The sequence below is a fragment of the Embiotoca jacksoni genome, unplaced genomic scaffold (genome assembly GCF_022577435.1).
Source record: "Embiotoca jacksoni isolate LCO1_2020_lvr unplaced genomic scaffold, fEmbJac1.0.p SCAF_3, whole genome shotgun sequence".
NCBI classification, from domain to species: Eukaryota; Metazoa; Chordata; class Actinopteri; family Embiotocidae; genus Embiotoca; species Embiotoca jacksoni.
Window position 1 is genome coordinate 21795865 of NW_027185381.1, and position 23105 is coordinate 21818969.

Genomic DNA, 23105 nt, shown 5'->3' on the forward strand with positions numbered 1-23105 from the left:
AGGTCCAAAAAAAAAACAGTGGAGAAGCAAGTGAAAACACTGAAGGTAACCGATCAGAGAAACCTTTCAATGCAAAAAAAAAAAAAAAAAAAAAAAAAAAAAAAAAAAGGAGTCTAAGTGACACCTTTTCTTGCAAGAGACATAAATGTATATTTTTTTTATTATTATTTTTAAACAGTACCTTTATGTTGCTGTTATGTAGCTTTTCTAAAGCTACTGAATAGTTCATCTGAATTTTTTTTTTTCCATGTAAAGTATGTTGGTATCTGCAGGGGGAGGGGGAGGAGGGGTTGGTACAGAGTGGTTTATGGTCGGAAAAGTTTGGGAACCAGTGCTTTAATGAATAAGGGACGTTAACAAAATACAATTATCAAATAAACTTAAGTTAACAGCGTAGATTTCTGTCTCTTGCCATCGCATTACCGATGTGCACATGTAAACGTTGATTACTGAAAGTTATACTTCAACACAGATGCTTATGTAACGGTTTGCTCATGCACTTATTTTGAAAGCAAACCAACAAATAAAGTAACTTCCGGTGCTTTTCCTAATAATCAACAATCATCGACCGAGTTGATTCACATTCCAGTTTGGGGTTGAAAGTTGGAAGAGCTTCAAGTCACGGACTTTAAAAATGCTTGCTTCAAGTTTCAGGGATTGTGAGGTTAGTGACGGGACCGGGAGCCACACAGAGATAAACACTTTAGGACAGAATTGCATGAGAAAAAAAAGAAAGAAAAAAAAGATGATCGCTGTTTATTTGTTGTGAAATTAAGCGTTGCGGTTATGTTCGCATTAATGGGGCTGACCGCAGACTGAAGCGAAAATACGACGGGTGGGATTCGTGCCAAAGAAAATGTAGATTGATCCGGGGACAACGTGTGAATACAGATACGTGTCCGAGTTAACTTTCTTTTTTTGGGTTGTTTTTTTTTACCGGGACGTGCAGTTTTGTTTGCAGTAACCCTGAAAACTATTTATCGACTTTTATGAATACAGCTGTAACCTCCGCCCTTGAAGGTTGCAAACGTGTCCCAGCTGACTTGAAACACAGAAAAGTATAATTTACTCTGAAATGCAGAATAATTTTTTTTTTTTTTTTAAATCTGCATACTAACACTCTGTCGCTTACAGGCATGGAGGGCAGAGGGTCTTACAATGTCCACCAGCAGCAATGAGGCCTGCAAAATGTATGATGCCATACTCACACAGGTAACCTACCTAACACACACAACCTAACATACACATACAATTTATATAGAATATATATGATAGTATCTGCAGAAAGGGTGATAGAGACAAATCTTTTACCACTAAATCAATGTAAAAAAAACACCAAAACAAATCGAAATAAAATTGGCAGCATAATGTGGTTAAAGCACTAAACTAAAAGTACTGTATTAGTCCCTCTGACTGATATACACCATTACACCATTAGATTATTAATAGTGTTTGAAGCATGTTGCTGCTGCTGTTGTAGCTGCTGCAGGTGGAGCTGGTTTGAACCACTTCTATCTCGTTTTGTATAGAAAGGCAGCAGGTTACTCTGACGGGCCATGACATTATAAGTGGGAGAAAAGAAGCACACAAAAAAAAAAAATCTAATTTCTGATACACAAATCTGTTTTCATTTCTTTCTCTCTTTGATTTTTGGTGAGATATTTCACCATGTGAGAAGTTCAGAGGGAAAAATGACTCTTTGGTTTGACTGTTAACAAACTCCGAGACATCTGAAACATGCGCTTACTACTTTGTAAGATATCAGATGCCAAGAAGGTTGGAAACGTTTTCTGTTTTAAAAGCTTGTTATATTATCCACTGTGTAAACACTTCATCTTTGAAATGTAGTGGAGTAAAAGTATGAAGTAGCATCAAATAGAAATAATGAATTAAAATAAAAGCACCTTAAAATTGCACCTACTCTGCTTGAGTGAATGTATGTTCCACCACTGGCCTGCAGACTACTGTGTATAGATATGAATTAATTAACAACAACTCAATTGTGTTCTGCTCCTAGTATGTAAAATGGAAGAATGATGAAACCTTGGGAGGATTCGAAGGATGCATTTCTGCTCTCCAGGTGGCAGACCCTACCTTTGGTAAGTACATTTGGAGTCGTATATTGTCATTTCTTTAATTCAATCTTTAAATAAATCAAGTAAGTTCTGATTAAACATGGGAGCCTCTTTTAAAGTAGACATGGCAAGAAGTTAAGACATGTTGTATTCAAGGAGACAAAGGCAGATCAAGGTTAAAAGTTAAGGATAAATAAATACAGAAAGGATGAAGGTGTTGGTGCTAAATTTATCCACTGCTAAAATAAGCAAATTAAAAATGGCTACGACCCTGTATACTTTAAATAAATATTGCAGAGGTCAATTCCTCCAAGCCCTCTCATTGTTAGTTGTAGTCTGAAGGTTTGTCAGTTTGAGCTCTCATCAAGTGTTTAAATGTTTCCTTGTTGTTCATGCAAATTAGTCAGCCCTCTTTTGTGCGGTTCAACACTTAATTGATGCTTCTGAGAACCTGCGAGCTTGATTTTAATTTAGCTGATGAAAATACATGACTATGATGGTCTTAATATACGGTTACATAAGGAACTCAATTTGAGGTCAACTGGTTTAACATTGATTACATACTTAACATGAGTCATACAACAGGTCTGGAGATATATATGTATATAATTACAACACAAGTTTCTTTTCTGGTGTCCTTGTTTAAGCTCAGTCTTGGACAGAAAGCAAAGCACATAGATCTGGCAACATTATAAACTCATAATTAGACTCGGAGAGTGCATTTAAAAGTTTAATTTTTAGTCTAGTGAGTAACCAGTGAGCCAGCTCACATTGTCATGAGGGCACACAGTAGGGATGAAAACCTTTTAACATTAACATCATCTTTTGTTAAACATGAGCAGAAAAAGAAAGAAGAAACACAGGTAGTTACCTAAGAGTTTCCTTCTTCATGACTGGCCTCAATCCAAAAGGCAAAACCTTTACGAGGACACGCGATATCGCCATGTTTTTACTGTTATATTGCAGTGGGAAAGTTCAAAAAGAAAAGACCAGTGTTAATTGTTTTTTCCCGTAGTTATGGGTCATGTGATCAGCACGGGGCTGGAGCTGATGGCAACTTCAAGCAGCACCCGGCTGAATGAGAATCTGGCCAGCGCTGTGAGACGAACAGTGGATCTTGCCAACAGCCAGGACATAACTCCCAGAGAGAGGCTCCATGTCCAAGCTATGGAGCACTTCTCTCATGGGTACGATCCAGGTGCCAGGACACCACAGTACACGCAGTCGAAACAGACAGAGGAATAAGAATGTAAATAGGCCAGTTGTTCCCGAGAAAGAGTTTGTAATAGGGGATCCCAAGCAACATGCGAGTTTTTTTAAATAGAAGTATAAAGATTTCTTCTGTACAGATAATAAAACATTTTTAAGAGTGCTGTCGTATTTTTTTTTAATTTTTTTTAAAGGCAACATTTTAGAAGTCAGAGGGTTTGTGAATAAGTTATAAAACTATGATGGTTGAATAGCATCTTGTTTATATAACCCAAGATTTTTTTATTTACTTATCAGGCGACATTCAGCCATTCCCTGAGTTGCTCTTTGTCTTTCCCCATGTGATGCAATAACAAGCCTCAGATCAACAGCATTCATCTGTTGCATTCCTTTGTCGACTCTTTTGTAAGTTTCGGTCACAGTCTAGCAAGTAATGTTTGTATTTTATCTTCAGTGTCTTATTTCCCTATGGTATAGTCAGATATACTGTTATACTGAAGAGTCATTTTGTTCTCTCAATATTGTTTTGAAAGACACTTGAGCTTTTCAAGGGCCCCCTAATTCCCTCACAAAGCATATTGATATCTGGGATTCTCATGGTACACTCATTCTGTTGTCCTTCATTGCTTCTCAGAACTGCATTTATCTTTAACAGTGCCTCATATTTTTTTTGCAGAAATTCTCCAAAAGCCTGTGATATATGGGAAGATATTCTGTTAGATCATCCCACTGATTTGCTGGCTCTCAAGTTTGCCCATGATGCGTTCTTCTACATGGGAGCTCAAGCCCAGATAAGGGACTCTGTGGCCAGGGTGCTTCCCCACTGGAAACCACATACACCTTTATCCGGGTACAAAACACAGCATAAGATAACTCTTTGACTTCAATGTATTATAGATATAACAGAAGTGTATGGATGCATTGGGCTGTAATACATACAATGTATAATACATAAACTGCACATCATCATCATCATCATGAGATTATTTACAGTCATAGATGTAGTGCTGCTGGAGCGCACCTGAACTACGTTGAGGAAAAACTGCATTACACTTCCAACACTTCCTGTGTCTGTTTCAAATTAAAAGCCCTTCTGTTGACAGAAACCTTTCATTTCTTAACGAGACTTTTATGCTGAAAAGTGTTGTGGCTAAAATTGGACAATAACACTTATCCTAACTAATCCAGAACAACCATTGAAAATAACAGAGTTGCACAGTTGACTTTATAAAATGATTGACATTATATGTTACTTGGCACAATAGGATCAACCTTAGCCACAACTTAAGCCCATGTGTGTGCTTGTGTGCGTGCATCACAGTTGCGCTCCGGTACTTAAACAAATTGCACGACACACCCTGAGTCAATATGTAATACTGCGCAGTTTAATAATGAATGTGCCTGCTTTTAATCTTTCTAGATAAAACATGTGAAAGTTCTTTCATTTCTGTATTTGGTAATGTGTGTGTGTGCGTGTGTGTGTGTGTGTGTGTGTGCGCCCTCAGCTATCTCAAGGGAATGTATTCCTTTGGTCTCCTAGAGACTCGCTTCTACGACCAGGCTGAGAAAGTGGCCATGGAGGTGAGAGTTCTTTTCTCCATCACAGTCTGTACATGCTGTTGCCATTATTGAAGCCGGGTGTTCCCGGCTGTCTGTGCTTGTGCTTATTGTGTCAGTTCAATTTGGCGAGTAATTTGCTGTGAAAGACCAACAATAATAAGCAGCTCATCCAGACCTCAGCAGCCGAACTCTTCCCTGCTGAATGTGTAATGCATACAAAGTAGCTGTGGCATGAGGGTCGCTTGAAACAAGATTGGGGAACATCGTAGACAAAATTAACGACAGCAGCTACGAGTTAAGCATGCAGTTATTTTTTGTGTGTAATTGACTTTTTACTTTTTTTTTTCTGCATCTGTATTACTTCTTTTTGGTTCTCACTGGTACACTCTCTTGTGCAGGGCCTCGCACTCACTCCAGATGATGCTTGGTCTGTCCACTCCGTAGCCCATGTTTATGAGATGAAGGCTGAGGTGGACAAAGGCTTGAAGTTCATGGAAAGTAGAGAGAAAGACTGGCAGGTACTACTTTTGTTTGTTCCTGAACAGTGGGATTTTCTGATGGATTGCATCTGTGTAACCTTGTAGAGTTCCAGAGACATCTGAATTAATATTGAAATAGTTCCAGGAATAAGATTTGAAATCTGTAATGTTTAATTCTAGGTATCTGACGTGCTGGCCAGTCATAACTATTGGCATTGGGCTCTGTACTTCATCGAGAAGGTAAAGATTATTCTAAGTTTTTTCAGTCAAGTGAATAGTTGGCAACGGTCTGCGGAACTTGTATTCATGATGTTGTTTCCCGTGGGTAATTTGAAGTTTGGAATTGATTATATTGCGAGATCAATTCGTGTTTGCATCTATGCGGTACAATTAATCAACCTTGCTTATCTCTCCAGTCTGAAGTGATTCAAATTCGCCTCTCTCACCCTGTCCTCCTCCACAGGGGCAACATGAAGCCGCTCTGCAAATATATGACTCTGAGGTTGGTTTGTGTTGAGAGTTCCCATCGAGACTTTAATGGGATGCCTGTCTGAATCCTTTCAAGAGTCGTGCATGCATCAGTACACAAGGGATCTAGACTAAAAGCAATGTGTTGTGCTTGTTGTGAGTCAAGAGGGTAAGTGTGAGCAAATGGAAGTCAAATCCATGCGAAGATGTCAGAGCCAAGGAACCACCCACACCCATTTCAGTGTCAGCTGCCAAAGCTGATTATTTTTTTATCCTGACGCTCTAAAAATAGGAGACAATAAGAAAGTAGAGCTCTCTGATGTCCTGTACCTTTACAGGAACATCTCATAATGTTACTTACCACTGCTGTAAGTCTGAACACAACATCACTACATCAAGTCAGCTGAGATTCATGAATGTTTAACCGCTCACATCAGGGGAGTCCAGGAAAACACAAGTGTCTTTTTTTTTTTTTTCAAATGTTATTCTTCTGAATTATTCTGTGGCATTTACATGTTCCATCCTTCAGTGTTTACGGTGAATAGTGAAAGTATGCCCTGTTTCCCAAAGGTATTCAGACGCTGTAAAGCCTCAGGATCCATGTTGGACACCGTAGATGCCAGTTCAATGCTCTACAGACTGGAAATGGAGGGTAAGATACCAGATAGTTTGGGAATTCAAAAAGCATCTTGAATACCACTGAGCAGAATTTGATATAGATTCAGGACTTAATGCATGTTGTTGCTCGATAGGAATTTTTCAAAATAGTGCCGACTGGTCTGATGCTGCAACATTTGTTAACATGTTGGTAATGGGCTGATTTAAGACAATTTAAGACAGTGTGGTCTCAAGTGAAACCGCTAATGAGGTGAGATAATTTCAGTTATCATACTTCATTAATCTCAAACTCAGCGCAGAGTTTGAAGTAAGGATAATTAGCAGAATCCTTTACCACATTTTAAAAAAAAAAAATTTATGGTATCACTGTTTTGAAAATGAATGAATTGACTGTCGAATTCAGGAAAGTTACTTTTCCCACAACTTTTAAATCCCCTATGTGATGTTTATGTGTCTGTGTTGCTCTATATTTCAGGTGTGTGTGTGAAGGACCGTTGGAAGGAGCTGCTCCAGGTAACGCAGCCTCACAATGATGACCATGTGACCTTGTTTAATGACCTCCACTTCCTCATGGTGTCGCTGGGAGCCAAAGAGAGCCAGAACGCTCAACGTCTGCTGGAGGGCCTCCAGCAATTGGCTAAGTAAGTTCCGACCATTTCTTCTCCTCACTGCACACCTCAACACTCTGTCCACCTTACATAAGAGCAACACAAGCCTTATGTAAAATAGAGACAGAAACAAGGTTGAGCGTAGGATGTGAGATAGTGAGCGGATACAGTCAGGGAGAGCGTTCAGAGCAGCAGTGTATCTTGGGGAAAAGGGTCTTCCATCTGTAGCAGATGTTGTACCAGTTGCTGCTGCCTCTGTGGAGTTCTGCGGTTGTAATGTTCTGACTACAGACAGCATGCGCTCTCCATTTTATCCCGCCACAGAAAAGCCAACATTTAAAACCAGTGTTTAAAGTTGCAGTGTTTTTCACTGTTACGTAATAAATGTTAAATTATCTTCAAAGTGAGTTTTTAAGGAAGAAACTGCAATTTTCTCCTCAACACAGCTCTTGCTTTGGATCATCAGGCAAGCTGCAGCCATGCATAAACTTTGCATTCATTTAATTCCATCACTCGCGTACCGTGTAACTTTTATTATCTTGATTTGGAAGGGTGACACAGTTTTACATAATCCATATTTTTCCATAATGTGAATTTAGGTTCAGCGACTGTAATCATTATTTAATCCAAGAAAGCCTCGCAACAGTATGGAATCTCTGGCTTTAAAGGGAAGTGAATCCTTCCCAGATGTCTGTGCTGTCACGGTTCTGTTGAAAAAAGCCTTAATACCCATGTCAGTTTGTAGAAATAAACCAGCATTTAGCTCTCTTCCTAGATTTGGTTTATTTTCAAAATTTTGTTCTTATTTTTGTCTCGTTTCATTCAACTCGAGAGTTTCCTTTATTAAAAACAGCAGCCTGATTGTCTCCAAAGCCGACTGTGGCTGTCAGCCTTGTTCATATTCTCTATAAATAAATGATCTAAAAGGCTTTTTGAAAGATAATCTCAATGTCTGGTTTTCAGAAGGAACTACCGTCACAAATTGTTCAATAATGATACATTCTTTGAAATGTACCATTAGGAATATATGTTTCTTTATTTTTTTTCCCTTCTCTTCTTTTTTGAAACCCCTCCTTTCCATCACAGGGAGCCACGTGACAATCAGCAACATCAGCGGGCCGGGATTCTAGGCATACCAATGTGTCAGGCTATGATGGAGTACAACCAGGGCAACTACAATCAAACTGTTGAACTCCTGTACCCTTTACGCTATCGCATTGTAGACATTGGTGGCAGTGATGCACAGGTAAGGTCCACAGAAATGGGCAACTGTAGTAAGCCTAAAACAGAAGAAAAAAATTGCAGCTCTCTTCTTGCAGAGTTGAAAAGCATTCAGCCTTGATGCTTTACTTTCTTTGGATATCATTGATCATACTGTATTGTGTTTTCTTGAGTAAAACAGAAATCCCTGTTGCTATAAAAATGGGCTAGAGGTGTTTACGAGCTGCAGTCTTTCAGGCCATGACCATATCACAGAAACCATACCACCACAGTGTGAGAATGTGGAGCGCAGTGCATCAACATATAAATAATGAATCTCTGTGATGGATGCTGATGGACTTCATGCATTTTATGTTCAGAAAACGATTCTCCGAGGTGCAACAGTGTACATACAATATAACGCAAAAGGGTAGAAAGACTGTATATGGTGTTGGAAGAGGTTTTTGTTTACTAATGGCTTTGTCCACTTGTTTACAGAGGGATCTGTTCAATCAACTGCTTATTCATGCGGCAATGAAATCTGAGAATAAATACCACAAGAAACTGGGAAGGTAATGCACCACAGGGATTTCAGGTCAAACATATATCAGTGCTTTGCATCATGTCATCCATGTTTTTATTTAAGAATCTGCAGAGACATTGTGTGTGTGCGAGGGGGTGGAAAGAAAGATCTTGCATTGTAGGAACTACCAGATTTCATCATGATTAGTATAGCTGCTGTTGGGACTGCTCTCCAGCCCGGTTTTCTTTAGCTGCTGCCCTTCTATGTGCACACAGAGCACAAGCTGTTTTCATGATCTTATTATGTAACTGAGAATCCCTGTCTGTACACCATGTCATACCTTCATTATTGATCACGATAGCCTCTCAAGGGAGCTTGTAGTCTCTTTGAATCTGTGTACATCTCTCAGCACTGTCTTGTGTTGTGCTCAATTCCCCTCAGATGTCTCCTGGCGGAGCGCGATGCCGTGAGGCCGAACTCTCCCCTGACCCATCGTCTGATGCAGAGAAGTCTGGCTCTTCACAATTAAGAGTTATTGCAAGGTGTGCGAAGCAGTTGCCATGCAAAAACAAACATGACAGCGCCACTGTAATCCAGTGTGCCGGTGTTTGGCTCAAGGAGACTTCTTCACTAACTGGCAGGATCTTGGCACTGTTGCAGAGGCAGCTGAAGCCTTTCCTGCAGCACTCTTTTAATTGTAGAACTTGATGTCCTGATAGTATGGAGCCTGAAAGTGTTCAATGTTAGATTAAAAAAAAAAAAAATCATGGTATAGATAAAGACATGAACATTTGTAATTATTAGTGTAACTATAATCTGTGACATAATCAAAAAAAAAAAGATGTTTTAAAATGAACCTTTTCATTTTGTTTATGATGTCACTGTAACAATTTGTTGCTGCCCTTCGCACTTTTCAGCAAATCTGAAGCTACTTCGCCTCACAACCGCTACCAGATTTAGTAGGTTAAAACCTGCGAATTAGAGCTCCATTTTTCTGAATCATCTCTGGCTGATGTAAACACAGTAGATATTCATTAAACTTACAAGGCTTCCTATTCTGCATACCTGGCTCACAAGCTAATTTAGCAGGTTTTCAGCATCAATGTGAAAAGACGGCGTTAACGGCAGCGGTTAATGCAACAGCCAAGAAAAGCTCGCTGACACTGGCTCTTTACTTTGATGGTGAGAAATAAATGTCGCCAGTTGGTTATATTTAGCTTTAAAAACTAAAATATAGACGTTTAGTTACTGTGTCTGTGTTTATGTACAGTGGAAGTTAGCTGTTGATTGATAATTACTTAAACAGTGTTGCTCTTGCTTACATGTGTTAACGGGCAAAACCAAGTTTCATTTGCCAGGCTAAATATTGAAGACTTCTGGGCTCCATATTTTAAATTGCTAATCTACTTGGCACATATTTTATGGGTAACACCTAACATTACTCACAGGTTGCTAAATTGCATGATAAATAACCTTAAGATATAAAACATAATCACTTGCTTTGTGAGCCGATTTTTAACAAAACTGACACCTCGAATCAATATGCATCACATAACTTCGTCTTTATGGTAAACATCTTGTCTTTTATTAGCAAACGTATCACATTTAAATATAAATACTTTAAAGATTAAATTGTAATGTCAATATTAATACAAAAACCATGTTCAAAACCAATAAATATACATTTTGCACTTTGTTTGTGAATGACTATTTGAGTAACACAAGTGAATCACGCTTGTATGCCCGAAGGCAACAGCACATTGTACTCAAACATTGCAGTGATGCAGCCGCGGTCTTTTCTCCCCTCTCCTCCCCCGTGTCGAGCCACTTTCACAACACTGAGGTAATCTCATCTCGGATCTGAGAGATCAGGATCTGGGACAGCACGATGCCTGCAATCTATAGAGGACAGCAGCAGCCACTTTAGATTACAGAACAGATTCTCAGTTACTGTACAGCCTGTACCGAACATCTCAAGGTCCCTCAGAAGGGTGTTGCAATGCTTATTTGGCACTGAGGGGAAAACAAAAGTGTTCCAGGATAAACACTTTTAAATGTATTGCTTCCCATAGCACTGATCATGAAGTCTTTTTCTCACACTGAGAACACACACGGCTCTTAACGGAGCTTTTCAATAATTAACAGTTTGATGTGGCTTGTTATGCAGACAAATTCGGTAATAGTGTTTGGTGAGGATATGCAAGACTAAAAAGAGAACTTCATCAGATTTACAGCACATCAAAGCCACCGGAATACTAATGCAATTGTCTTGACAGGACTCGTGGGCAATTCACATGCTTCTCTCTTTGCAGAATCATCGGGGACCCAATCAGACAGACGAGAGTGAGAGAGTTCAGGCTAAAGAGCTAGAGCTGCATGCTCCGCCAGAATGTTGTGTGAGAGGACCTGAACCATTTTGGACTAATTATTTAGAGTCAGCGCCTGATAAGAGCTAATTTGATTTCATAGTCAATCTAGCTACTGACTTGAGTTATTAACAGTACTTAGTGCTGTGGGATTTGGGGTATGTTGTGCAGCCGTTCTCAGTAAGTAGGAGGGAATCGTCAATATCCTTCTTACTTCGACATATAACGGTACATTATTACATGCAGACTTCTACCTCGAGTGCACATTAACCTGCACATCCCATCTAGGACAGTGTAATAAATGAATAATGTGCAGTTAAATTTAATTGTCCTGTTGTGCCCAGTTATTGCTGTCTAGGTATAACCCTCCATTTCAAATCACTTCTATCTCAGTGGCCTCACATTAACCCTATCCCTTATTTTTATTGGATTTTCTTTTTCCCTTTTGCACAAAGAACAAAGCTATTTTTTGTGAGATCATCTGAATTTGTAGAGGGAACTCTCAGATTGATGTTTGTACGTGGGTTACTTCAGGAATGGTGCAAGGTCGTGATTGATGAAGTGTTGCTCGGACTATTTCGCAGTCGCGTCCAAATTCTCCATGCCAGTCTGCCTTTGAGGTCCAGTCAATATGTTGATTGCTAAACACTCAATTCAGTTAGCCTGCAGTTGATGCCTGTATTGACTCGTGTGTGTGTGTGTCTGTCTGTCTGTCTGTCTGTGTCTGAGCTTATTTAAGACAAAACTAGAGTTATCTTGGCAAAAGATTGTTGTCAATTAAGTGCACAGCTTCCTTTAACTACATGTATGTGTAGAGTTACCTGAGGCAAGGCCAGACCCAGGGTGAGGGCCCCCACCAGCAACAGATGAGACTCGATCCACATCACTGCTCTGTCTGCACAGCCTACTGGGTAGATTGACTTGTTTGCCTCCAGGTAGTTTTGAGTTTGAACCCCAAAACCGCACATCGTGTTGATCACTACCTGTATGCCCGATGGAGAAAGGCAAAGGCCGGGAGACAGAGAGACATTAGAGTTTAAAAGAGTATTTTAATTACCATTTAAACCCTGAAACGACCAATTCCAGTGGATGCTTTCATACTCTGCAAAATAACACAGGAGATAAAAAAAAAAAAAAACAGCATTGACAAAAATATTACGATTGTGACAGCAAGGATAATTGTTAGAGGCTGATGACTTGGAGTAAAAACAAGGGGGAAAAAATGGCAAGAGAGCGATACAACTACACCCATTTGATGTGACAAGAAAGACTACTTAGTCCCTCTAGGTCTAGGAGACATGCGGTTGCACCAGGCAGTTGCAGGCTGCTACCAGCAGGATGCAGCACTGCATCAGCGCTTTATGCCATTTAATTAATTGATTTTCTACCCATGTAGAAAAAGGTTGCTGTGATCTGTTTTCCATGTAGCATGATGTTTAATCAATATTGGTGTGATGGAGCTACATGAAGTCCTTAGTTTTTTTTGTAAGTGGTAACTCAAAAGCTGTGCTGCTGTGTCTGAACAGAGACAAGACAGGCATTTTGAACGTGTCTTAATGTGAGTGCAAATGTGCCTATTCATGCATGCATGAGTACAATATTTACATAATCACTGTTTGTGTGCTGGCATGCATTTTCCTCTGCATAATTTCATGCATGTGCAGACAGCTGCAGTGGTGATTCTGTGTACACAAAATATAAAACCCTCATGAAAGAGGAATTCTATGTAGCAGCAGGCGAATCGTTACTGTCCACATGCTATAAAGGCTGAATGTTACTACAGGCGGCATGTCAGATAACATATCAGCTCTCATTACTGTATGTTGGACATGTCGGTTATATTTATATTTATTGCAGTTGGTTGGCTTCGGCTTGTTTATTTATGTACTTTGTCTGGCTTCATTTAGGAGATTATTTCCCTAATCTTTATTTTATTTTGAACTTTTTAATAAATAGAAATCCCCTCATGGAACTAGCATGTGACTCTTTAAGTCAGTCAAAGTCTTCTGCAGATTCTACTCAAGAAAGAAACTGGTTTGTCATGAACAGACCGGTTCTGTGCAAAGGAAGGGAAAATGATACTGCAGCAGTGCATACCTGCAGATGTCAACATGTCGTCACCTCCAGGCAAAGAACCACTGCAGTTTTGACACTCGTGTACATATCCAATGTCGAAACTAATGCAAATGATGTCTGTCTCAGTCAAACAGTACTGGCTCTATTTCAGTATCCACAGATCATTAACTCTGATATGTTTTATTCTATCTTTTCTACTAGACAGCTGCTAGTCAGAGCATGCTGGATGGAGTGTTGACGTCACGTTCAGCTGAGCTAGAAGCTTTGATATTGTTTGCAATACTGTTAGCATTTCACTTTACATTCATTAATAAAGTGTTGATTTAAAATCTGGCTTCATCAAAGGATCCTTTTTTTTTAATGGTTGGCCCGGTATCATGCTGAAGCGTGTAATACACCCGTCAGTTCACAACGAGATAACGTGTCAGTGGCCCGCTTTGCCTCGTGTGAAAAGCACACGCATGTATGACTACGGACGGAGAATGCGGTCATGTGACGAATCACAGGAGAGCAATAAAGTCCTCATAGGAAAGAGGTTGAGAAACAAACACAGGACTTTAACCTGGGGAGACCAGCATTCAAGTCCGTAAGAAAACATAAATCAACGAAGATTTTTTTTCTTGGGAACTTAAGTAAGTTACTCACAAACGTAACGTTATGTGACATACGACAGGTAACATCCCTGATGCTACTTCTGCAAGATTACTTATTTTAACGCAAGCCACCCTAACCGTATCATTTTTGGTGGCCAAACCTAACCTAGCTTTTCATGCTAAAGTGAGGCACAACGTGACACTGACATGATATCCTCTAGTGGACGGACGGGTGTATTACATGCTTTGGTGTGTTGTGTGGTTGGACTGATACATCTCGAAACCTTTTGCAGAGATCTCCATGGAGGTCATCTTTTTGCTTCACATTCGACAGAAACCATTTTTCACAGCTAACAAATGCTGGTACCTGGCATTTAATCCGACGTAAGCCTTCTTTGAAGCTGTATTTTTTACATTTGAGTAAAATTAGCAGTTTTGCATGAAGCTATATTATTAGTTTGTATGTTACAAGGCTCCATAGAAAAGAACAGACCTCTCCGGGAACAGGAGTGCAGCAGGAGTAAGGCACGGCACAGCGTTCGTTGCTCGGGTTCTCATGTGTACAGTTAAAGTAGAGGTTCCAAGACCAGTCTGTGTAGTTGTTCCACCCACAACACTTGAACTAAGAGGAAGAGAGAAAGATGAGAGCTCAGCACAGGTATATATTTAGAAACATGGTCTTGGTCTGCACCGTACATCCTGCCAGTCTGGTCTTCTCCCATGGGAAAACCCAGGCTCACAAATGTGCCAATATGTGCAGATGGAGGAGGAATATCACATGAGGAGACCCACAGAGGATACAGGAACTGTATGTTGCATGTAGCCTCTCATGTGGAAAACCCCTCACCAAGGCCAGAAATAAATAAATAAACAAACAGTAGACATGCAGCTCTGTAGACACTTGGTTTAGTGCTCAGACATATTCAATAAACCACTAGCTCTGATCAATCTGAAGACTTGTGTGATGTGGATAGCTACAGACACAAGCACAGACACTCTAGCTAAGTGGAATTGGCCAGCGCACCTCTTTTTGGATGTAATCCATCAGGTTCTGCAGATCCAGGTCATCCCTGTAGTGCACAATTGCTTTCTTCACAAATTTTCCCAAAGCATCCTGTGTCTAAGAGAGAGGAAATGGTCAGATTAATACACACTCTAATATCAACCTTTCCACTTTTTAGACACATTGAGTCTGTTAAAATTTAATAACTTCATTAAAATTGCTAGAGGTGAACTATCTCTAACAATTGTCTTTATGACTTGGCTGCAGTGGTGCTAGGTGACATGATGAAACCTCTCAGGTTTTCGGCCTCAGTTAATTACTCGGGGTGCTTTTATGGAAAATAACAAAGGGCCTTTCTGGGAAACCTCCTCTGAGCAGATACCCTGGAAATCCTCCTGGAGCCTAAAACGGATCGTATCTGGGCTCATTTCAAATCAAGGTTAATACTGCTTGTCAGGAGTTTTTTTGGACCTTCATTGTCATTTGTATACGCAGTATTTATGTATGCATTGCTGCGTTGCACTGCAGTTGTTGCTAAATTATCTTTTAGGCTATAAAGCATATATTATGCAGCGTTAGTCTCTTTGTGGAATATCCTGTGCTCGTGTATATGTCTGCATAAAATAAACAAATAATTATGTTTGTTTGAGGGGGACACATAACATCCTCTTGTTTGCATTGTATAAGCATCCTGCGCGGTGTATCTTAACAAGACAGCAGCAGAGCAGGAACTCCTGTATGCTGCAGGATTGCAGCATACATTACAATAATAATAAAGCCGTTGATGCATTTGAAATCAATACATGGTGTGCATACCAAGCACAAAGCACACATGCACTATTTCAGCTGCAGTACATAATTGCTTGAACTTAGCCATTTGTGATTATAATGTGGTAATTGTCATCAGCTCCACTCAAGCTGAATAAACAAAACTTGGATGAAAAATAACTGCATTAAATCGATTATATAATCTGTAATGAAGATTTCAAACTAAGTGAAATGATGTCATTCTTGATTTTGTTAGCTTTTATGGTCCATAATGTTTTGATTTTAATTTAACGAGGCCTTGCATTATTAATATTTATCTTGTATGTCCTTCTGACCTTTAAAATTCAAAAGAAGGCCATGGTTATACAGACTGAGTTCAGACGTAATATATTCTGATAGGAGCACTGTATGCTAATAAACTGCTGAATTTTAGAATTTCAATTAGTTGGAAATGAACTTCTGTGAGCGGTTTGCTGAAGGCTGTGTGAATTGATCCCACAGACTGCTTTTGAACAGGTTATGTTGATAAATATTGAGCTCTATCAAAATAGCCCAACATTTTTTTTTTTTTATCTTGAAATAGTTTTACTAAATCGTGTGAAGATTTTTTTTTACAGCGTTCCCCTCGCCCTCACCCTCAGCCTCCCTCTGTTTCTGTGTTTCCACGTGGCACAGCTTGCTTGTGGGCTTTGGAGCCCACCGTAACACTGTGTCATTAGCGGCAAAGTCTCCTTCAAGGGATCTGTTGAAATGGAACATTTGGTTCCACTTTGAAGTGCCGAAGCATTTGAATCATTTAGCGAGGAAGGATGCTGAGAGGGTTGTTAAACTGCTCTGTTTAGCAGCAGGCGGTCCGAGCGATGACAGAGAACACATGGGAGAGAAGAGCAGAGGTATCATCAGGCACCAGCACCTCGCCACCACATGCTGACATCAGGGAGCGTTGCCGCTGCTGGCTGTTGTGTTTTTATCCTCAGCGGAGCCTTAATGGCATGTTACTGAAGGAGATAAGTGGATGTGAGACGGGGGATCCTTCCCATTCTTGTTGCCTCCAAATGAATCACTGGGGTCATATGGAGCTGAAACAGATGCACAGGCGTGTGCATATACAGTATACGTTCCCAGTCTCAGCGTGGATACCTGTTCTCATTCAGACAAGGCATTTTTATTGTGTGATATCCAAATCAGGGTTTTTGGAACCCAACCTACAATGGAGTTTTTTTTTTAAATAATCCAAAATTATTGTTATTCTTCCATGAATAAGTTACACAATTCTTTTCTCATTTAATTACCCTCTGAAGCCTTAAACTCATTCATATCAGAGGAAGTAATATTGCTCTTTGACCTAGTCGGTCCCTAGTCAGACGACGAGTCGTAAAATAATTAGTCAAAAGAAAAAAAAATCACATGTTGAAAAGACAATTTTGGCTTATTGCTACTTTGACGGTACTTTAACAATTCGTATACAAAATTATTCAGAAATTCAAACGGGGCAAAAAACACAACCAGACAGGCTGCCAGTAAGAATGTTGAGCCAGACTGTTAAACTCTGAAATCAAGCAAGAAAAAGGATTTCAGCATATTTAATATCATATTCTGTAGGAATAACCGCCAAACTCATCATTAATCAGCAAACTAGTCGGAGCTGCTGACACTGTCATTGTAGCATGGCTGCAAAAAAATATTTTTTCATTATTGACTCTTCTGTCGATTATTTCTTCAATTAATTGATCAGATGTTTGGTCTTTAAAATGTCAGAAAATGATACAAAATCAGAGTGTTTCTGAAAGCCCAAAGTGCAGCCTGCAGTCTTGTTCTGTCATGATGAGCAGCTGAAAGATATTCAGTTTGAAATCATTAAGCACTAAAGAAAGCAGAAAATAATCACATTTTAAGCTCAAATTTAGCTTCTTTTTTTTTTTTTTTAATCTTTAATAATTAATGACTCCAAACGATCAGTCGGAAGTTGATAATTAATTTCCTGTCGATTAATTGTTGTAGCTTTAGGCAACACGAAATTCAGTTCAGTTCAGTTATATTTACTGTTTTGATTCACCATGCAACCTGGTCCCAATATGGTTTACAATTAGAAAGGATTGGAATGATAAACCTCCACATTAAAACATGAATGTTGGAAAATGATTTAAACAGCAATACAGGCATACAAATGCAAATGCTTGGAGAGCATGTTAATGATGGACATGTCCAAGGTCCCTGACCTTCTGGCTACTGAAACAAAACCCTGATTGACTGCCTGCTTGTTTTTCTTGCCCTGTCGAAGTCGTTTTTAATAATGTCGCTTCAACCCCAAATTTCACCAATGAACTATGTGACTACAATGTTATTATAAATTGTAAAAAACCCAATTAATCTTTCGCTTTTAAAGTGTGTCCTTCACAGAGAACAGAGAACAGAGAAGATCTCCTCTACAAAACAAGCCTGAGACACACATTTTGGATGGCATAAAGATGGTGACACAAACACTGATTTCCACTGGAAACGTCTCTTTTTTTTTGTACTGTAGGCTCAGTGGGCTCATCTGTGGGTTCAGATAACATGCCTTATAAAGTCATATACACTGTAGTTCACTAATGTACAGAATGTACTGGGAAAGAATAGACTAAATCAATGGTGCTCGTGGTCGATGGTGGTGTCTCTGTGGAAGAGAATTGGAGACTGAATATGACCTACAAGTGACCTCAATTTATAGAATATCTCAGAAAGTGCACAGAAGTGTCAGGAAAGAGGCAGATACCTGATCGGAGTAGAAGAAGCCCAGAATTGCTATGGCCAGCTGGGTGAGGAAGACCAGTGTCAGGCTGAAGGAGAACTAGGGTAAGAAAAGACACAAATGTTAAACCTCAGTCTGACTAAGAATCATCACTGACAGATTTGTTGTTACACATAAAATGTGAGGCTTGGTTTTGGATTAAGTGTAATTTGAGCTGCCGTGTCGGAAGCAAAACACAGCGCCAGTATTAGTAATGTGTCTGTTCGGTCTATTACTGTCTTGAGGAGGCGAATGTTCTCTCTGAGGGCTCCGATACAGCCACAGAAAGTGATGAAGAACATGACCACCCCCACCACAATTAGGATGACAGCTGGGTCGATCAGGAACGTGTCCCGTACCGCGTCTGGCAGAAAGACAGGAAAACAGCCTCTGTTTAGAAAGCTGCCCTCCTCTGTTCTTTCCTTCACTTCCTGTTTTTTTTTTTTTTCCAATTTTTCTACCCGTATTTCTAAGCTTTACTTGAATTAATGCCCTCCCATAGACTATTTTCCTATTTTTTGCATGGTCCCCACCTACACCAGTGGCATTAATGCTCTTTAATAATATTGGTCTATTGGGGATTATGCACAGATACAGAGGTGTAATCAGTGAGATGAGCCCAGATTAGGTTTTTTTTTTCCTGCCCATCAACTTCATCACAAATTAAATGTGAAAACAATGACACCAGGTAAAATGAGGATAAAGCTCAAACCTAACCCACTAAACGTGACATCCAGTTGCTTTGTGTGTTTATAACTCAACAGGGGAGAGAGGCTGCCACTGCACAGATTGGAGGAACAGTTTATTAGAGTTCTTTTATTCATAGTGAGCACAAAGCTGGAACTAAGTGTGCAGAACATATAAAAAAAGAAATCTCTCTGTAGCTGTGCCATATAATAGAACATTTTCTGTAGAGTTTGAGAAACGTGTGGAAAATGTGCCTTCTTATGTACCTGTAGCTTTCTGGGCTTTAGCATACACTCCGATTGCAACAATCAATAAGGAGAAAACCTGGGAAAAAGAGAGAGGTTATTTTTCACACAGGTCATTAAATGATAAAAAAAAAAAAAAATTCAACAGCACATTCACCTAGGTTGATTTTTCAGTTGCAGCAAAATGTATAAATTGCACCAGACTTGTAATTTGTCCAGATTTATTCTTCATTTTGATGCGTGAAAATATGTTTCTGACAGAGTGCGGACTCTGTTTTGGACAGACTTTATTTGCATTGTCAGCCTGGCCAGGTGTGATCAGATTAGTGTTGGACAAGCCTTTCCTCAGGTGCTGAGTGTGCAGAGCACCTGTAGCCATGGTAACTGCACCAATTTATCTGTTTATGATAAACAAACAGATGGATATAAACAGGAAAAAAAACCCACAACATATGGATCTCAGCTTCAATCATTTAAATTTGGAGGGTGTTAACGCCTGACAACAAACAAAATAAATAAAATGTGGCCCACCTGTGATTTTAATGTGGAACCTCTAGAATTGAAATTTTTTTTTTCTTTTCTTTCAGTTTTTATCATGATTTACATAATTTCTGCAGAGTGGAACTTGACCTTGGATAGAGAATAGCGGTTATTATTCTCCTAAGCTTTACTAAGTCCTGTTTTGGCTGTGATGGCTCTGGTGTGTGTGTGTGTGTGTGTGTGTGTGTGTGTGTGTGTGTGTGTGTGTGTGTGTGTGTGTGTGTGTGCGCGCGTGCGCGCGTGCTGTATGCGATGGTGCTGCTTAAGGACGAGTGGTGAAACAGCTGAAGGTGTGAGTTCACAAGAATCCAACCAATATAACAGCGAAGTGGGTGGAAAACAGGTGGGCTTACTGCTTCCCGTCGATTGCGTTGTCAACACTAATTTCCCTCCTTTCTTTGACTGTTTTTCTCACCTTGAAAAACAATCTGTGTGGCTTGGCTTTCCTTCCCAGCCTCCACACTCGCAGGCATTCTCCTAATTGTGTGTCTCTCTCTCTCCCTCTGTGTGTGTATGAAGAATGCTTTGCGTTCATCCTTTATTAACTTAGATTTGTTCATTTTTTGCTTTGAAATGGTATGTTTTGCCATTTTTGAAAGTCTACCTTCACAGGACAATAGCTACAAAGGAAGGCATGGAAGAAGCACATTTTCTTTGAAACTACTGATTTCAAGGTTTTTGAAAGCACAATTTTTAAGGGGTTGCGTCGGATTGTGTGCACCTGTAGCTCCATTTGTCAGTTTTTCCACCACGTGTGTGTGTATGTGAATACGGGTGGCAACTTGCATTTGCAACAGGAGACACACTTACACAGTAAATGTATTCCAGCTCCGCTTGCAGCCTTTTCAAAAGGATGAATCAGGCTTCTCCCAGCAGATTGTGTGTGGAGGTGAAAGCCAGCTGAACTGAGCCATGGGGACGCAGGGACAAAGGCCTGATGGATTAGGGCTGCAGTGTTCACTTCTGAGCCCGTGTCTGATAAACAAAGTCAACACAGGCTGGTGTATGTGTGGCTGCTGGGGCTTGCAGTTATTGCTGATTGGCTGTAAATGCATTCAGAGCGCAGTACAGTGTTTGCCCTTCGCTGTTTTTGTGTAGGATCAGATGAACAGGGATACAACGGAGGTGTACAGGGGCTCGGTGGAGTTACAGATGTGATCTGTTTGCTCAAGAAGTAATGTGGTAGGAAAGTGAGGGAGTCAGAGAGCCTTAATGGTGTGTTTGTGCGTGTTTGTTTGTTTGTTTGTTTGTTTGTGTGAAAGCAACTGTTGATGGAGACGTGACGCCTGATGGATGGTTTAATGGTCGTATCGGAGTGTCCTCTCTACCTTCAGAGCTCTTTCTCTAACGATCCCAGTTGTCTGCTGGTCTCTTAGTTAATAACCACAACAGCGGAGTTTCTATAATTCAAGACATCATATGAAACAAATAACATGTCATAAAGAAGGCGTGTGTTAAGGCTCTAGGCATATTAGAAGATAAGTGAACGATCAGTTCTTGTGGTCAACGTGTTGAATGTGGAAGAAATGTACAGGTGTAAAGGCCTGAGGGACTTTGTCGACAAGATCTACATGGTTATGGCCAGACGACTGGGTCGGACCATCTCTTGTAGGTTGCTCGCAGTCAGAAGCAGGATATATGATGAATCGTGTGCAGAGCTTTTAGTAACCAGCTAAAAATAATGTATTACATTTATTTACTTCGGAGAAGTGTTGGAAAAGGCTTACAGTTAATGGTAAGCTAAAAGTAATGGATAAACATGTCAAACTTTTATTCTTTAACTTTCAGCCATTTTTACACTACTATAACCGATCAATTTGAATGATTTATTCATTATGTTTATCTGAATTTTAACAGTCTATCCATTTCTTTTAAGCTACTTTACTATTTAACTTTTGTTTTATCCAATTTATGTAAGCCTCAATTTCAAATGTAAACATCTCTTTGGTTTTTGTAGTAGAAAATGTTAGGTGATGCTCTGATTGGCATGAAACTTTCCTGTAGTTTGATCATCAAATTATTAACTGCTGTGTTATGAAATATCTTCAATTAGCATTATGTTTAAAGAATACAATTTGAGTGGCCCCTTCCACTTCCCAATGGTTTCTACTATTTTTTATAGTAATTTTAGCTGATGGTTTAGACTTTTCTTGACAGATGCTTTTTATACTACGTTATGATTTATGTATTTGAATGTGGTTTAGCTGGTCCTCAATGTTTCCGCCTACCCGTGGACAACTGCAGAGGTACCCTCCTCAAGTGCAAGCACCACTGGTTAGGAGTCTCTCCTCTACATAAAATGCAATGGACTCCAAATTTGGAGTCATGTTGTGAAACAATGCAGCCTAGATATCATTCAACAACAGCTTTATACAGACAACCAGCAGGCTTCCACTGCTGCCGGGCGTTTTGTAGTTTAGTGTGAATCAGTCCTCAACTGATGTGATAAGAATGCACCACTCAATATCCGCTACAGTGATCTATGGGCGATCAGAGTGTTCATATATAACTGTAGTAAACTTAAAATAGGAAGCAGCAAGGAGGCCAGGTGCTCCCGCTTTTTCCAACTTTGGATACTCGCCAAATTATGTGTTTTCATTTAATTTGTATGAGCTTTTTTGGCTTCCCTTCCTTTCAGCTCCATTTTTTTTGTATTAGAGCTACAACTCCCTGAAGATTTGCTCAGAAATTGTAGGAATATATGGTGTCCTGTGACTGGCAAAAAAAAACAACCTGTAACAGCGTATAATAACGGTACTCACCCAAAATAAGAAGCTGAAGAAGAAAAGAAAATATCTGATCCAAGGGTTGACGAAGGAGAACGTCTCAGCTCGGTTCAGATTCAGCTTCCTGTCCATTTTTTTTTTTTTACAGTCCAACCCGTAGACCTACAGTAAGTTTGACTTCAGAACAGTCCCCAGTTCCAGGCCCACCCTGCAGATACTTTGCCGCCATGTGAATCTGTGGGGAGAGTGTCGTTTGCAGGCTGGCTTAAAAAAAAGGGGGCATGGATTTGTGACACTGCCCCGCCATGCTGGTAGGACCCAGAACTGTCTATGTAGGCTATGGGTCAAATGACACAGAAAATATCTCTGGCTGACTGCAGCTGAACGCCCTATGAGCCCGGTGAGTATTGTGAGCCTGCTGTTAGTCATGCCCAATCACTTCACCCAATAAGCGGAGAAAGCAGCACAGCAGCCGGAAATTGGACTCTGTTTTCAGTCGGTGTAAACAATTTAACAGTGTAAACACATTTCAGCAAAGTGTTTGCACTGTACAATGTACACTTTTAACTAAGTTAGCTAACCAGCACCCGC

At 39.9% G+C, this 23105-nt stretch overlaps 2 protein-coding genes across 3 annotated transcripts; one reads left to right on the forward strand and one right to left on the reverse strand.

Moving 5' to 3' along the window:
- Positions 1-553: 553 nt before the first annotated feature.
- On the forward strand, positions 554-10436 carry ttc38 (tetratricopeptide repeat domain 38). The gene is made up of 14 exons (XM_069162815.1): positions 554-664; positions 1135-1212; positions 2018-2099; positions 3091-3262; positions 3961-4134; positions 4790-4865; positions 5243-5362; positions 5504-5563; positions 5787-5825; positions 6362-6443; positions 6885-7050; positions 8104-8263; positions 8716-8789; positions 9182-10436. The coding sequence occupies exons 1-14, from the start codon at positions 635-637 to the stop codon at positions 9267-9269; spliced, it is 1401 nt and encodes a 466-aa protein (XP_069018916.1). The 5' UTR covers positions 554-634; the 3' UTR covers positions 9270-10436.
- A 102-nt stretch (positions 10437-10538) lies between these two features.
- Positions 10539-22731, reverse strand: tspan33b (tetraspanin 33b). 2 transcript variants are annotated; one of them, XM_069162817.1, is made up of 8 exons: positions 22551-22731; positions 19270-19327; positions 18631-18680; positions 18302-18376; positions 14800-14895; positions 14269-14397; positions 11928-12089; positions 10539-10639 (listed from the first exon to the last, which is right to left on the reverse strand). In XM_069162817.1, exons 1-8 carry the CDS (start codon positions 22644-22646, stop codon positions 10571-10573), a joined length of 735 nt encoding a protein of 244 aa, XP_069018918.1. In that variant the 5' UTR covers positions 22647-22731; the 3' UTR covers positions 10539-10570. The 2 variants fall into 2 exon arrangements, with proteins under 2 accessions (XP_069018918.1, XP_069018917.1); XM_069162816.1 differs by having other exon boundaries at positions 18553-18680.
- Positions 22732-23105: the final 374 nt, after the last annotated feature.